The 16718-nt window shown below is 48.2% G+C and overlaps 1 protein-coding gene across 4 annotated transcripts in view; it reads right to left on the minus strand.

Annotated features, from left to right (window-relative positions):
- SH3PXD2B (SH3 and PX domains 2B) overlaps window positions 1–16718 on the minus strand; it is a 75436-nt gene that overhangs the window by 16179 nt on the left and 42539 nt on the right. For all 4 annotated transcript variants that reach the window (XM_069869448.1, XM_069869447.1, XM_069869446.1 and 1 more), the window contains exons 4-5: window positions 14048–14124; window positions 10003–10094 (exon numbers count right to left, since the gene is read on the minus strand). In XM_069869448.1, coding sequence (XP_069725549.1) covers window positions 10003–10094; window positions 14048–14124 — 169 coding nt within the window. The remainder of the gene's footprint in view (window positions 1–10002; window positions 10095–14047; window positions 14125–16718) is intronic.

The following is a 16718-nucleotide window of genomic DNA, read 5'->3' on the forward strand; positions in this document are numbered from 1 at the left end:
TAATGAGTCATTAAAATAATGCAGAGAGGACAATCTCCACAGCTGTGCACCATATGAAGTGCCTCCAGGAAAGAGCAAGCAGGAGCTATTAGTGGTTATGAGGAGGCAACAAGGTAGCTTCAGCCCAAGTCCTGTTGCTAGAGCCAGCAGTGGCCACACCACTGATGACATGGATTAGAAACCGCAGGTCCTCTCTATTATCTGAAAGTTGCCAAGAAACATGGTTGCTGAACAGCTTCAAACCCAGGGCACAACCACAACCTTCTTCAGGTCAAGGATTTAACGATTAAAAACCAAACACCAAAGCAAAGAAAATATAGGCCTAGAAAAGCCTTAAAAAAAATCACGGGTAACAAACCCAAGACACCCAATCAGGCTCAAAAACGCAAACAAAGGCACCAGCTTTGTCCCCAGCCTAACCGCAGTGGCCATGTTGCCTCTGAAGTGCTCTCAACACTTTTCTGTAATTCACCACTGTGGCCTTGAAATGCTGCTGCAGCATGGGGTGATGGTGAACTGCTCCCTCTTCACTTACGGAGGAGGCTGCATTCCCTGCTCCTCAAAATCACACGTGTCACATATCAAGACCATCTGGCCAAGATGAAATATCTTGGTACCAGGTACTGGGCTACGCTTTGTTCACTTTCAAGCTTACCTGCATTTTCAGACCATAATTACTGCAGACATTTTACTCCCCTGTAGCGATGGGGTAATGCCTGGATTTGGCTGCCTTCAAAGACTGCCCACCCATCCTGGCAACACATTCTGCTTGCCATACCTTATCCTCCTGGTCCCCCCTTCCCTTTGCACCTTAAACCTCTGGTACTCATCAATAAAGCTATCAATAAAATTAAATAAAATGCAACAAAAATGGACTAGAAACAAATGGGACATTATTATCTAGAAAGTGGAGACTACCTGTTAAGTTCAGAGACCACAGAACTGTGCAAAGACCCGAATACCGCATCCCAGGTGTACAGACCAATGGAGGAATGTCCTGGTGACAGCATCACAAAGACATTTCTCAACAGAGACCGCACTGCAAAACTAAATCTGAGTTTATAAATAAGCCTAATTAAATTTGCCCCAGCTCAGCTGTATGTTGGGAAAGGAGGGACGAAGCAAGGCCAGAGGAGCACACTGGACATCAGCAGGTGTGCATGGCACCCTCATGCTGACAGGAGGATGATGAATAAAACAACTGGTTTTTTCCCTGCCGTTTGCTAAACTTATTACTGTAACTCATCCCCCGTTTCCTTTCACTGGCTGCTCCATCTGAGTGAGGGGGCAAGAAAGGAGCTGCATTTTCACTTTGCTGCTGCGTTGTTCCTGGCATGAATACAAAGAACTGCAGGGCTGAAGACTAGCAGTCCCAGCCCACCACCTCAGAGGGGACAAGAGCTCAGACAAGACAGGAAACAGCAATAAACTCCTGGCAGCATCTCCTCCTCCTCCATTCCCTGTGCACCAGAGAAAGGCATGCAACAGAGCCTGCACCCATGGCTTCCTGGAAACCGGTGGCTCCAGAAAAGAAGAAGGGAAGGCCGCTTTGCCTTCACTGTGAAACTCATTTAGCTCTCACCCCCACAACAGCCAAGCTGTGCAGATGAACCAGGCAGTCACAGCACAATTACAAGGCACCAATACACGGTGCTGACTGTGTGCCACCAACCAGCACCACAAAGCTTCCCAGGTGGTAAAACCCACGACTGGTCCACCAGCTGCTTCTCAGGACTTTTCTAGCTCCTTGTCAGGAGTGCTGAAGGCAAGGGTTCCCCTGGGACTGGAGTCTCACTTAAAACACTAAGACAAGACAGGCTCATGGTGCAGTGGGCTCAATTCAATGTTCTTCAAGAACCTAATAATCCCCCCATGCAATCCTGAAAGGAAACTCTTACACATGGAGAATGCTTAGCACCAATTAGTATTCCCCATGCCACTGTTTTTTGGGAAAAAAAGACACGTTTCTCAAGCATCTTCTCTAGTGTGTCAGGCAGCATTCCTCTGGGTCCAGTGATGGAGTGAGATGGGGAGCACAAGGCTGCAGTGAGGGACATGAGGCAAAGCTAACAACTTGAAAGGTAGGTTCAGAACAAACACAAGCTCGCTATTCTTCAGCAATATGTAAGTGAGTTCTTAAACTCCTTGCTGCAGGGTACTGTGGACACTGAAAGTCTTCCTGGGCTTACAGGGTCATAATTCAGACACAAAATGTCAATTAAAACACATTAATTATAAAGCCATTAAAACCCTAAGGCCTAGGACAGCATCTAGAGAACTGTTACAAGCTTGCTTGACTTTAAACTTTTTCCGAAGGCACTCACATTTGGTGGCTGCTAAGCTGTGCAGACCATGGTGTGCTGTGTGGAGGTGGCTTTGAGGCTGCCATGCAAAGAAGCCCACCTTGCACTGGGACTCACAGGAGGAAAGTGCCCTGACATGCATCTCGGGGTCCTCAGCACCATACCTTCTGCCCCACAGCCCCAGCCAAAGCCAGCTCATGGAGCAAGAGAGGGACAGTTGAGCACCAACACAAAGAAAACAACTCCAGCTACTGCAGAGCCAACCGCACGGGAGCCACAATCAACACACAGGATGAGATGGATCTGAGGTCACCATTCCAAGGAAATGTCTTCCACAGAAAATAACCTGCTAGCACTTGTAAAAAACATCCTTCTGTAATACAGCAGTGCTATCAAAATAGCTATCAGGAGGTAGTTCATCTCGTAAGTATCCAGCAAGCTTGGAGATGTTAGAATTCTTAGCAAAATTTATGCAGACAAGGCAGACTGAGAACTGGGGTACAACAGAGCTCTTGTTTGGGAGAGCTGATGTTCAGCAAATGCTCCACCGAGCACTGAATAGAGCCCCTGTCCCCCATGCTGCAGTGATGCTGCTGCCGCTGTGTTTAACCACTGGAGAGTCAGCCAAGCTGAACCCTCAGGCTCAGAAAGCTGCCCTGTTAGCACAAAAAATCAAGTACTTTGTCCATGCAAGAGGCTTGCGCTGGAGCAAAGCCTATTTTTTCAGAATGGATTCAAGCCCTCTGATATTTCTGTCTGCTGTCATTTAGGAAAGAGTTGTCAGCAGAGAGTAAAGGAGACCACTATTCTGGAGCTGAGATCTAACCCAGGCTCCTGGTGAATCTGCACGTAGGCACCAGCAGAACTACAAAACAAACAATTCATTATACAAACTGTAATTTGTCTGATAGTAGAACACGGCTCAAAAGCCACAAGCCAGCAAGTGTCCTGACTCAAACCAACAACCATCAACTCAAGGGTCTCTAGTTTACCAGCAAAAGCTCCTGGGATGGCTTCTTGGATGGGGCAACCACTCCACCTTTAAGCAGAGACCTGAGCCTCCCCTTTTTCTTGTAAATCCCCTGGAAACAAGGGAAAGGAACAGATTTGGTCCCTGCTGCAATGAGGGAAACATGTTTCTGCCCAGCATTTTCTTCTAATGCTTTGGACCAAACAAGTTCTTTTACCCACTGAGGGCTGTCAGCACCACGGCCCTTAGCAGAACCTTTCAGTCAGCCCATACAGGAAACCAGCTGGCACACTCAAATCCCATCAGGGACAATTCCCATTTTAGCCCAGTTCTCCCTTCTCTGATTTATTGGGGCTGGTGCCTGCCCAGAGTTCCTGTCAGTCTGCATGCAGGAAGCAATCCATTACAGCAACCGCCAGAGCCACCCCCACCTAACCACACATCACCAGGGCTCCGGTATTAATAGAAAAACAACGGGTTGCTGAACTTGCTGCAGGCACAACCTTGTTAGCAGCATACGCTTCCTCATCTGGTCAGGTCCCAACTCATTATCCAGCCTGGATGGCACAGGCAGCCCCCAGCCATCAGGGCCCTTTGCTGACTCAGCGTAGCTGGGATTCAGGACCTGGGTCCTGCCGTCTCCCTTCTCCTGCCAGTGATGCTTCCCCTGGACTGCAGCAGGCAGAAGCGAGGCTACTCCCTCTGCACATTGTCCTGCACCCCAGCAAGGAAAACACCCACAGCAGCAGAGCCAAGCTGCCCTTGAAACACTCCAAAATCCTCTCCCTTTAGCTGTTCGGGAGAAACAGCAGGAAGGCAAGCTGGGGACAGGAGCTCAGAGGGTGCTCGCACATATGCAAAGGAAGGAAGAAAACAACTTTTAAAAGCTGTACCAAGCTTTGGCTGCTGTCAGTGGCCCTGCTGCAAGTGGAGTTCGCCCTGGGTGTGTTAGCCCAGAGGAACTGCAATGCTGCTGACACATGCAGCAGCCAAAGTGACAATGACACCTTGCTGGTGCCCACAGGAAACAAAGAGCTCACAGAATCACCAGATTGGAAAAGACCCACAGCATCATCAAGTCCAACCATTCCTATCAATCACTAAGCCATTTCCATGAAAAAAATTCTTCTGATGTCAAGCCTGAACCTCCCCTGCCTATAGCTTGAGGCCATTCCCTCTTGTCCTGTCCCCTGTTACTTGGGAGAAGAGGCCAGCACCCTCCTCTCCACAATCTCCTTTCAGGTAGTTGTAGAGAGCAATGAGGTCTCCCCTCAGCCTCCTCTTCTCAATGACAAACAACCTCAGCTCTCTCGGCCACTCCTTGTAAGGCCTGTTCTCCAGCCCCTTCACCAGCTTTGTTGCTCTTCTCTGGACATGCTCCAAAGCCTCAACATCCTTCTTGTGGTGAGGGGACCAGAACTGAACACAGGATTCAAGAGGCGGTATCACCAGTGCACCATGCTCCAGCATTTTAGGCTTGATAGAGGAAGGAGAAAAGAAGCCATTCTCCAGTAAGTTGGGAGAAGAAGGCGGGGAGAAGAAACCCCTCTGTCCAGGATATAGAAACTGCAGTGAAACTTCTGCTGAAAGTGTAAACAAATTTCTCCAGCTCCTGCTGTGTGGTGGCAAACGCCAGGTGGACTCCAGGCCACCACTGATGGACTCTGGTCCTAAGCACTGCTCATGCCTCCTGGCAGGCAGAAACAAAGCACAGACCAGTACCTTGGATCAAAATGCTCAGGGAGGCTTCGCACTTACCTATAGCTCAGTGACAGAGCTGGAAGCGATCACTGAAGTGAAAAATGTAGTTCCTTGGTGCTTCCTCTCTCCATGTTCAACATCTTTGGAGTGTAGAACTATAAACCACAGCAGCAGAAGCTGCAGCGACCAAGACCCAGGAGTGCTGGGAAGCTGGGGCAGGACCTGTGTTAGCAGAGCAAGGCCAGAGGGACAAACCCCGCACCTGCCTGGGCTGTCTTCCTGCCAGGAGAGGACCAAGCTCCAGAGGCCACTTTGTAAAGCAGAGCATAGTCCAGCAGCAATACTACTGGGTGAGACAGCTACCTCCTTTCACTTCACGCAAACATCTTTGAAGATCAGCTCAACTGGGAAGCAGCAGCCCAAGCAATGTGCACAATGCCTTTCCTGAAGAATGTTTACTTAGCAATGGCAGGAGGTTTCTCATCCATCTGTAGACTAGTCAAGTCTGATGTGGGGTTTCTTTGTTTCCCATCAACCCATGGACCACCCAGCAGGCAGAAAGCACTGCTCCCAGTACACCTATTTGGGTGGTAACAGCTGGGAAGGCCAAGCAACCTCAGTGAGAGGGAGAAGCAGCAGCTTAAGCTCACTAGCCAAACCCCCAGCTGGGGTCTCCAAAGACAGAACGGGATCAGATGTAATTCCAGGCACCGCAGCCTCCACTGAGACACAGGCTCCACCTCTACTATCATCTGCTCTTGTAGAGGTCATGAGCATTTAACAAGCCTTTAGAGAGTCCTGGTGCTGGGGCTGCCGCCGACCCTGATCCCGCGCTAAAGCCTCGGGATGCTGTCTGCACAGCCAGTGAGCCCACGCCAGCCTCCCAGCCCTGCCCTCCCTTTGCAAGAGAACTGCTGGACCGACAGACTCAGCACATAAGTATGAAGATACTTTAGAGAAGAGGCATTTAAAGACATTTTAAGACATTAGGACCTCCTGAAGCTGGCAGTTTCAAACTGAATCTACAGCCCACAGAGGGAGTGAGGAGCAGTGCTCCAGGACTTCTTTTAAGCACATTAACAGTAAATTTGCTCTATAGGTGCCTGTGCCCCCACTGAAAAAAAAAATCTAACAAATTGGGTTCATAAGCTAAAAGGTTCAAAACAACCACTTCAAGTGTCTTCTCTATAACAGGATGCTCAGCCACCAAAAAGAAAACAATGAAAGACGCTTTTAATGAAAGAGGCTTCTCGTGGTCAGGGGTACAGAGGACAGCCAGATGATGGCTCCCTCCGCAGCATGCCCTGCTTCTACACTGTGAACAGTTACTAAACAACCACTTAGGATCCTGCTTCAGTGTGTAGTTAACCTGGGCTCCCTCAGGTCGCAGAGCTGAAAATCAGCTGGCAAGAAGGGTTAGCAGCTGAATGCCTTGACTCAGCAGTGGCTTTGAGCCCAGCCTCTGAGACTTACCCAGTCTTATTCCAGAAACTCTCTGCTGTGGCTAAAACCAGCTTTAAATTGAAAAAAGCTGGATGAGAGATAAGGGGGTTGCACACAGCAACTTCCCACCTCAACAGCTGAGCATCCTGCTGCTGGTCAGACCTGCTGAAATGCGCGGGGAGCAGGAATTTGATGATCTCTCTCTTTTAAAACTACAGTTTTCATAGGGCTTCAATCCAACACCAGGGAGAAAAATCCCACAGTCTCTCAACTTCCCAGAGTATTGCTCTTTCCATAACCATTTGTCTTCTCTCTCTGCTCCTACCACTGTTCTACGCAATAACCTCTTCCCAAATGTAACCAGTCTCTTCGGACTACAGCCACACTCTGATCCACCCACCACCAGGCAGCCTGCCGAGGTGGAAGCAGTTGACTTATCCCAATCCAGGGCTTCCTGGACAGGGATCCATGTCACAAAAGCCACCGATCATTACTGCCAGAGGAAACACCACAACCTCAATCTGCTGTCCCATTTGAAGTGGTCCCTCTGGGTAGGAGGACACTGGAAAGTTGGCGTGCGTGTGTGTGGAGGGGATGGAGGAAGGGCTTCACCTCCCTCTTCCACCTCCTGACTGCTGGAGACTCATGTCTCAGCTCTGCTCTCAGCTATCATCTACCACCCACCTGGAAGCAATGGAGGAAAAAGGATGCACGAAGTCAGCACTTGACTCTTTCCCTCTCCACTAAGTCCTTGTCCACTCAATCTCCCTTTGTACATTCCAGTGGCAGGGCTGGGGCTTGTAGAGTAGGTAAGAGACGGAGAAGGGCTGAGAAACTCAGCTTGCAGGCCTGGTAGCCAGCAGTGACCTACTTCTGTTGCTGCTCCCAACACTAGCAAAAGGGCATTGAAGGGAGCTGCACCAGAAGGAAAGCCCTGGCTTAGCCCAGAAAGAGATCAAACACTGGGGAAAGCAGACACCACAGGAGTATGGAGATAGATGCATGGGCTGTTCAACCTCCTCCTTCCATCCTCAACACTGCCAAATCCGAGGACTAAATTAACTCTTTGCAGTCAAACTCACAGACTACAGTTAACTGTGGCCTCTGAAAGTGGTTTCATATTCTGGGGTGATGTGAGTTAGGTGGATCCTCTACCTGTGCCCCACAAAAGAATTAAGCAGAGGGTGCATCCAACAGCACCCAAAGGCACGTTCCCCTCACTGCCACCAGCCACCACTCCTGTGGGTGTGCTGTCACCCAAGGTATTAGCTGGGGAAGCCAAGGTGATGGGCAGGGAGCAGGAAGGGTCCCAGCCATGGTGCTCCTTGGCTTGGCACCAAGCACGCTGACCAGTCCTTTTCAATCCCTCATTCCTGCCTTTCAACCACCCAACAAAAAAAGCTGTCTTTTTTTCTTTTTCTTTTTTTTTTTTTTTTCCCACTCCGTTCATGGCCTGGCTCCCTTTCAAGTTCCCGGAGAAAAGTATTTATCTGCTGGATGAATGATGATATCCGGCCAAACCCCAGACACGCCATCACGTCTGATCCAGCGCAGCCATCTATCACAGCTCTCATGGCGTTATTGGTAAGCTGGCGGCGAGCCAGCACTCGGGGCTCAGGAAAGGGCTCCCACCAATCTCTCCAGAGGAGAGAGTCAAGGACTTTTATTAATTAGCATTTTGAATTGTAGCTAATAAATACCCCTCTGGCATTCAGGCTGGGATAGGAAACACAACAGAGATGTCCTTGAGATGTTGTAGCTTTTGCTGCTAGAGGCAAATGGATAAGAGTCACCCACTAAGTTCTTCTGCAAGCTGCAAGCTCACTTCTCCTCCCTGGAGAGTAGCAGGCAGTGGGATGGAGCATGACCCACCACCAGATTCAACAGTGCATTGCCTACTCACCCATGCAGCACTGCAATGGCCACTCACAAACACCTGGAAATTTTGCAGTGAGTGCAATTCTGCACTCAGGAGCTGCTGAGCAGTTGTGCAGGGCACTGTGGGATGTACCGGAAGATGGGCCCCACAACACAATAATGTGCTCGTGATTAGAATTCCAGCTGGCACCTCAACTCTCCTTGTCTGGACCCACACCAGGGAGACAATGAGGGACATGGCACTGATTGCTGCTTGGCCAGATGTCCAGGAGCTAAAGCTTCAAATACAGCAGAGCTGCACTGTTATGAAGCTGACACTCAACATCCAAGAGTCTACACATCTGAATGCGCTCCTAGTTGTAGCCACAGCCCTCACCCTGCCTGATTTCTGGCTCAGTCTACAGGACAAAATAAAGGTGAGAAAACTGGGTGCGAGACTGGGTGAGCTCAATAAATGACTCTCTTTGCAATGCAGCTCATCACCCTCTTAAGCAGGGCTCCAAGACTCATGCCATGCACAGGCAGCCTCCCACATCCCAAAACAGCACCAGGGGCCGCTAACCTCTGCAATAAACCCCCACCCAATGTCCTTGCAAGCTCATCTTTTCCTTATGTCTCCTGATTGCCCCCGAGCTGCCACCTTCACTGAGGGATGACCACTGAGGTTAAGTGGTGAGCAATAGTTGGGCAGGACAGATTAGAGCACCAACTGACAGAAAGCAATTAGTTAATGGGCTTCAGGCCCTCAGACCAATCTCATCAAGTGACTGCAAGCTGCAGGAGGAATGATGACAGGCCAAATAAATAGAGACAGGAGCCAACAAAGGAAAGCAGAAATGGAGGGAAGGGGGTATTAAGAGAGGGGACGAATAAAATCAAAACCACAGGGAGAATATACAGTCCTCAGAAGCGTAATACTTAGTTGGAGACCTGAAAGGCTCAGTGTTGCTGCTAAGAGGAGAAAAACAAAATCCCTTTATCTACCTCCCCACCCTTCCAACACAGAATAATGTCAAATCAATTTACTGCCTTTCCTCTCACAATTAATCAAGCCTCTTTCATTGCTCAACCTTTGGTAGAGCCGCAGCATCGTGTCACATGCAGCATAAAAAGAGAGAGCAGCATAGCAGGAGATGGAGGCAGCTGCTCAGATTTATGCTGCTTGTGATTAGTAGGAGATGAGTGGCTCCTGGCCAACATAGCTCATAGTCACAAGACATATAACCACACAGAGTTGCGTAAGGCACGCGAGATTCCTTGCAAATGCTCCTTGTTTTGCATGGAAAGACTCTGGAACATCATTATGGATGGGGCTTATGGACATGGCTAAAGGAAAAAGCCTTTCAAGTGAAGCAGAGCTTGTTAGTAACCACGTGAAACGAGGCTTTTCAGATTGACCATGTTTCCAAAACCAGTATTTGAGAACAGAAAGTAGCTTGCGGGGAGACCAACACTTCATGAGGTCCCAGAGAAGCGTTTCCTCTTCCCCACTGGAGAAGGCTACGCCAAGAGTCGGCTGAGTGGGAAGAGGTGTCAACCTCAACCTGCACAGCCCCTGTTCCCTCTCCAAGAAAAGCTCCAAATCCTAGATCTGTGGTTTGTGAGACGCACCGTTAACGAATGTCAGAGTCTTCTGAATACCAGCAAGTTCAAGACAGTTTGTGTTTCATCACCACCTCAATGGCAGCAGCCACCCCACCAACTTACTCTTTGGGGGGTGTCAAGTCGTCAGGTCGTGTCTCAAAGAACTGGAGAACTTCCTCGCACTGGGAGATATAGGGAGGCAGCTGGATCAGAGCCTGCAAACAAAACAGAGACACTGGTGCTGGGAAGCATCAAGACTGAACAAGAAGCTGACTGAGAGCAGGCCCTCAGAGCACAGGGGACTAGTGGGCACTCATGGTTCCCAGCACACAGGAGTGCAGAACCAGACTGAGGAGAGCAACTGCAGACACACACAGGAGTGTAGCAAGACCCAGGCAGCCTCCAGTTACACCTACCATACCACTCTAGCTGCAACTGAAGACTATAGAAGAATGAGTAGAGAATGCTTGGGCCTTACTTAGCCCAGCTCCTGCCTTTTGAACAGATGTGTCCACACAGGGTAAGAGCCATGAGGATGTCCATTCCAGCATCCAGCCTCCCAGCCACAGCAGGGTTCAGTTTTCCAGTGGTGCTGTGCGCATGGACTCGTCATCCTCAGGAAAGACTGAGAAGTTTCCACGTGGCAGTCCCTCAGTGCCATCAGCCCTGACCAGCACATTCCAAAATACTCCACCACGCAACAGCAGCTTGTTAAAAGGCAGGAAGAGAAGCAACAGGAGGCAAAAATGTGGACATCAGTTCATCAGGGCATGGGCTGGAAGGCTGCTACATGTGCAGTTGAATGGCAAGAGCTATAAGCTGCTTCTGTTTTTCTCCTTTCCCTTTGAAGAAGCTTGTTGCAAAAAGACAAACTTCAGGGGGAGGACTTGTGGGGTGAGAGTGTGCATGTCTATGGGAGCTGGGGTCAAAATCTGGGAGAGAAAATTTGCCTTGGGTCAGAGTTCTTGTAGGTCCTTTCCAATGTGGGCTGCAGCAAGCGCTGGGCAGGTAAGGTGGGATGGGCAGCTGGCTGACATAGAGCCTGGCCCTGCTGTCTGCTCATGGGAGGGAACAGAGTCACAGATGATGGCGACTGCAAAAAGTGAAAAAAACCCAAACTCATACAATTGAAACAGGCATGATTTAAAATCAGGGAGCAGAGCTACAGCTCGACCTGGAGCACATGTTTAATCAATTTTCTATATAATTCCCTCTCCTCTCCATTTGCTGTCACAGCAGTCTCGTGACAGCAGTGTGGGCAAACTGAAACTCTTCTCATTTCTGTATAAGAGACAAAGCCATGTCTGCAAACCCCCAGGGTTACCACACAGATCAGATGTGGCTCCATACTGACCTACTTGCTGGGCCCCAAAAGTCCTTCCAGCCATTCAGCACAGTCATTCACTGCCAGCACAGCAGACAGTCAGACCACTAATTATGGGCCAGCTGCAAACCAAGATCATGTGAGAGACAGAACAGAAAAAACTACTCACTCCATGGCTTTTGCGCGCAGGAAAGGGCTATTCAAAGACCAAGTTTTGCATGGACACCGTGCCCACACGGGTACCGCTTCCCAGTTCCAGGTATCCCACGATCTATACAATTTCCCCCATGCCAATATCACTATGATTTTGTGGCTTGGAGAAGGTTCTATGTGCTCCGATTAGCAGGGGATGATCACAGAAAACACCCTGTGCTGGAAGGATGAAAGGCAAGGCCCACAGCTTATTTCTCAAGACATCTTGAAGGAATCCCACATAGAGCTGACTCAGTTGGCACAGCAGTGGCCAAGTCAAGCAGGCCACCCTGCAGTCTAGCTGGTCATGGTCTACAGCAGCTATGAAGACCAACTAAAAAACAGTGGCACAAATACTGTGACATCTGTCCCACTCAAGGGAGTGAAGTGGGCCCTTCAGAACACAGCTTCAGTCCAAGGTGTTGGAGCCACAGCAAGTCACCTTACCCACCCTGCTGCCTGCAAGCCTGAGGAGAAAGGTCATTTACGAAAGACAAACAAGACTTACTGCACTGAAATCCATTTTCCAGGGAGTGAGAGAGGATTAGTCTCTAGCAGTAGTATTTTTAATGGCCCACCCAGTCTCGTTGGGGTGGAGCATCACTGCATTGCAATTGCTTCATCAGCTCTCCACCTAACACTTTCTCAAAATCCCTTAGACAGGAGGACATCAGTTCCCACACCAGGGGAAAGACCAACAAATGTAAAACACAAAGATAATGCACTGGAGAAATGGGAAGAAATTTCAGGCCTCTGCTCTCCCTCCTTGTCATTTCAAGTCTCATTGGTGACTGGTTGCTCTTACCAGTTGCTCTGATTCTTTTGCTGCTTTTCTTGCACTTTACCTTAAATTGCCACATTTTTTAGTGGTACGGGACATGGAACAGAGCCCTTCAACAAGAGTGCTGTGTGGTGAAAGCAGTAGTTCCCTCCCTTGCTCCTCTCACCTACTTCCAGCCCAAATCTCACTCACCTTCTTTCTGGGGCTCTCCCAGAGAACAAAGACACCCCACTTCTCTCGCAGATGGCAAGAAAGCAAAAACCTCCTTACACAGCTTTCTGTGGGAACTTGTTCACAACATATTCACCTAACCCTGTTTCCAACTCAGCAGGGCCAAGCTAGAGGAGATATTTTGTATTTCTGTTTTGCACCACAACCCTCCAAGCACATGCAGTGTCCACCCCCAATGATAAACAAAGCAGTAACACAGCCACAATCTGCAGCATGACGTCTGCTCTTGCTGACTCCTTGCCCATTCCACATCTCTGCAGCCTTCAGTCCCACACCCACCTTCAGCTCAGCAGCTTTACGGTTAGGTAGCAGCAACTGGAAGGTCAGGCACAGTGTACGTTTTATTTCTTGGTAATGCATTAATGGGAGGAGGAGGGAGCATCTCTCTAAGTGGGTCGCTTAATATCGGCCATTATGTTCCAGTTGTTAAGTCAAATGGATTCATTATATTTTATGCCATTAATGGCATCATTCTGAAAGAGATAGCAGCAGCATCTTATCACTTAGAGACTTTTTCTTCCCCAAAATTAAATTTACGGTTGCATGTGTCTGTATGTAGCTGGCATCTTTTAGTGACTCAGAAGACCAAGCCCAGCTGGAGCCAAGCACCATCAGCTTCCCCCACATTCCTTGGAGCACGTAGGTCCAAGCACACCTTGCAGTACATCTCCATCACTCTGCTCTCATCTGCTATCCTGGCCCGCAGTGGTTTTCAGCCGCAGCCCCACTGCAGAGCTGTCAAGATGCATTTACTAATTCACCTTTATCCTTATTACTTGTTATTCCAGCCACAACATCCCTTCCATAGATCTGGCTGACTCCCAAAACCCACAGTCTCTCTGACCATGCAAAGTCTGAGGCCACAGTCACTGCTATACCTCCTGCACCGAAGGAATGTGATAGATATTTCACCATTTCCCTATCTTCTCCCTTGGGCTTTGTGGTCTCTGTATACATTTTCAACAGCATTCAGACTGGATTTTGGGGATACCAGTCCTACCTCCAGACCATTTCATGGCTGCTGCAAGTACTAGCGCACTTCTTCAACATGATGAGATACGGCACACTTTATCTGTGTGAAAATGGTTTAGTATTCTGTTCTGCTCTCCCTCCCTCATGCCCCAAATGCCCCAACACCATAATTTGCCTTATACTTCAGTACAGTCTTATATTCTTCAAGAGTACAGGGCAAATTGTCTCAGTCTTATCTTTGTTGACTTCCAATACTTTTCTATGGGCAAAAGTCATCTTACCCCTGTGCAAGTAACTGTTTTATGTAACCAGTAACAGGAGTTTACATCCCAGTTTGCGACCACCCCACCAAGAAAGTGCTGTCTTCTACATAAAACAGTAGGTCTGATGGGAAAGGAAAGGCTCCCTGAGGAACCGAGCCCTTCAAGCTTAGCCGTGCGCACAACCATTTCACTCCAAACCGCCCAGGCTTCAAAGCCCTCAGCATTGATTACATGGAATGAAAAGCAAATCAGTGGGTGGGTTTTCATCACAGAAAAGGTTTGATAGTGGGGGATAGCTCACACTCGCATTTTCCCAGCATTGGCACATCATTATGTACTATAAAACAGGATCGAGCCTGGTCAAGGTGGTTTCATCTTTGGTTCATGTTAGAAACCTCCCCTTACCTTGCAGTATTCATCAATAGGTATCAGACGCTTGACTGCAACATCACGGATGTGACTCCGTCGGAAGAGGATCTTCCCTGAAACAGGAGATACAGAGAGAGAAGAGCAGGTCAGCCAAACACCAGGAATGCTTTCTTCTGAATCATTCTGTCAGAACCTATTCCCTGCACATCCTCTTCTTGCCAGAAGCACCATACCTAACAAAAACAAGTCCGTTCCCTCCCATAGATTAAATACCTTATCACAATAAAGAACAATTAAAGTTGCAAGGATGTTCAAGGAGATAGAAGAGGAAACAATTACCAGCAAACTGCATCCCCATCTTCTCTCACCAATCTGGCAATGACAGAGGATCAGTCCCTATCAAAGCATGTGCCTGATACCTTACAGTCTTCTAGCATACAAGTCCTGGGTGTACAACTCCACTGGCAAATGTCAGTTTTGGCCAGAGAAGTGGACATTCCTGCAACTGTCAGCGCAAGCACAACCCTTGTTGCAGGCTCCAGGCTTGCTCGGGGCGTCCAGGTCTAGTGAGGGCAGAAGGGTTTCTCCCTGTGCAGCTCCTGTGTCAAACTGGTCCTGGAAGCCACAGTGTCAGGACTGCAGCTCTGAGTCAGACCTATAGGATTTTCCTTCCTGTCTGGGGTTTATTTGTGTTCTCCATTAATGGGATCCTCTTGCCACTCAGTTTCCTCCCCTCTGGCTTGTGGTACAGGACTCTTTCCTTTGAAGACTAATGAGTCCTAAATGTTTCCAGCTGCTTTCACAGAGAACAGCAGCTCCGGCATTTAACGAGACAAAAGCCATTAGCAGACAGTGAAACAGATACGTGAAGAGACTCTGTGATCAAAAGGACTGGTACGCGGTAGGATTTCAGACCCTCATTTCCCACAGCACCAAGAACTGGCTCTGCTTTGCCATACAGTCACCTGGAAAACCGTGGGTTTAGGGGCTGGGGTGGGCAGCAATGAACTTCTCTTAAGTTCCTCCTGACATTTCCCATACCACAGGATCCCCCCATTTCTCTGTGTTCCTACCTCGACTCCCAATCCCACCACCAAACCCAGGGAGAGTGACCGATGTGTCTGTCCATGCAATACTTTAACTCATCAAAGAGGTCACCATAGGGCAAGCCCTCACAACCAAATACCCACACACCCTCTTTGCAAACAACATGACAACAGGGAAAAGAACTCTGGAAAGCCGCACAGCCCTTCACTGCACCACAGCTAACTTCAGCCCCTGCAGCAAGCCTTTGCACGAACCATGACATCACTGGCATCAGAGGCTGAATGCTACCTCGCTACCTGAGAACAGGACATGTTAAAATGGCCACACATTTATAATAATTTTAAAACCAGGGCTGAGTCACATACCCACTTCTCCCTGACTTCTACAGTATCTGGAACATGCATAACCTGTACAGCCCGCCTGTGCATTTTTTAAGTGGAGATGAATTAAGCCAACCCAGCTTCAGATTACAAGGAGCATGAATCACAACTTTATGGAGAAGCCAAATCTCCTGCTAGGCTCAGTTAATGCAGAATGCTTTCAAAACTAGACTGTCCAAAGGAGCACACAGCAATCACACTCAGTACTAGCTCTGTACTTGCCCTCCAGTGAAATGCAAAGGCCAGCTCATACCAGAAAGATTGCTCCTCGTTTATGTCCTGCTGACTGCAAGAGAGTCGAGACATTCATGGTGGGAAATGCTCTGCTCTGAAATGCATTCCTTCTCTCTGCCTGCAGAGCAAAGTCTGGCAATCTTTATAATACAGTGAAAAAAAAAATACCCCTATATTCAATCTGTCTTGTAGATTTTAAGGGTGATTAGCCTGGGAACACAGAAGTTGAATGGAAAGACTGGGAGTGACAATCAGGTCGACTGTTCCTTTCCTTGCTTACAGCAATTATTTTCCATTAGACTAGCAAACGATCAACAGTTTTCCCTTCTCCCTACCAATTTGAGGCATATTTGCTGCATAGGTTTCTAGTTGAATGATGATTTTTAAAAAGATAGATGGATCATAATAGTTTTGTTGGCAATTGTAAGGAATAGCTGTTTTCAATTTATGTCTGCCAAAATGAAATCACTGATGGGTGGGCACATTATAAATGTCTGAAATAAGCTCTGGGTGTGGGAATATTTAAATTTTTTAAAACCAGATGCTAGTGAGTAATAATAAAAATAATATAGTTTTGGGGAATAAATACATCACAACAACTTAAGTAAATTAGTCCAGGCACAGAGCATGTGAACCAGCAGGAAATCCAGCTCTGGTCTTGATTTGCTCTAGATATAGTATTTTTCAACAGGGAAGTTTATTTTCTAACAAAAAATGGGTATTTTTTAAAATCAAAATTCCTAATTAACATAATTTCAGACCCTTCAGTGCTGCCAAATATGGCTAGCTAAATCCTTGACTTGAAAGACAAGAGAGAGCCGGGAACTGCTTCCCTCCTGAAAGGGAAAGACAGGCACCTTCCTGGGAGAATGAGGTGCAATATTTCCTATTTTCCTTAGACCATATCTACAAAGAGGGAACAACAGCACTGCCCACTGAGGCTTTCTATGTGACCAAAGACCATATAATGCAAGAGAAATGCATGGCATTGTTCATCTCATATCTGCACCTCTCACTGTAGCTCCAGAAGACACAGTGAGGGCAAT

Source organism: Phaenicophaeus curvirostris, chromosome 15, assembly GCF_032191515.1.
Source record: "Phaenicophaeus curvirostris isolate KB17595 chromosome 15, BPBGC_Pcur_1.0, whole genome shotgun sequence".
NCBI classification, from domain to species: Eukaryota; Metazoa; Chordata; class Aves; order Cuculiformes; family Cuculidae; genus Phaenicophaeus; species Phaenicophaeus curvirostris.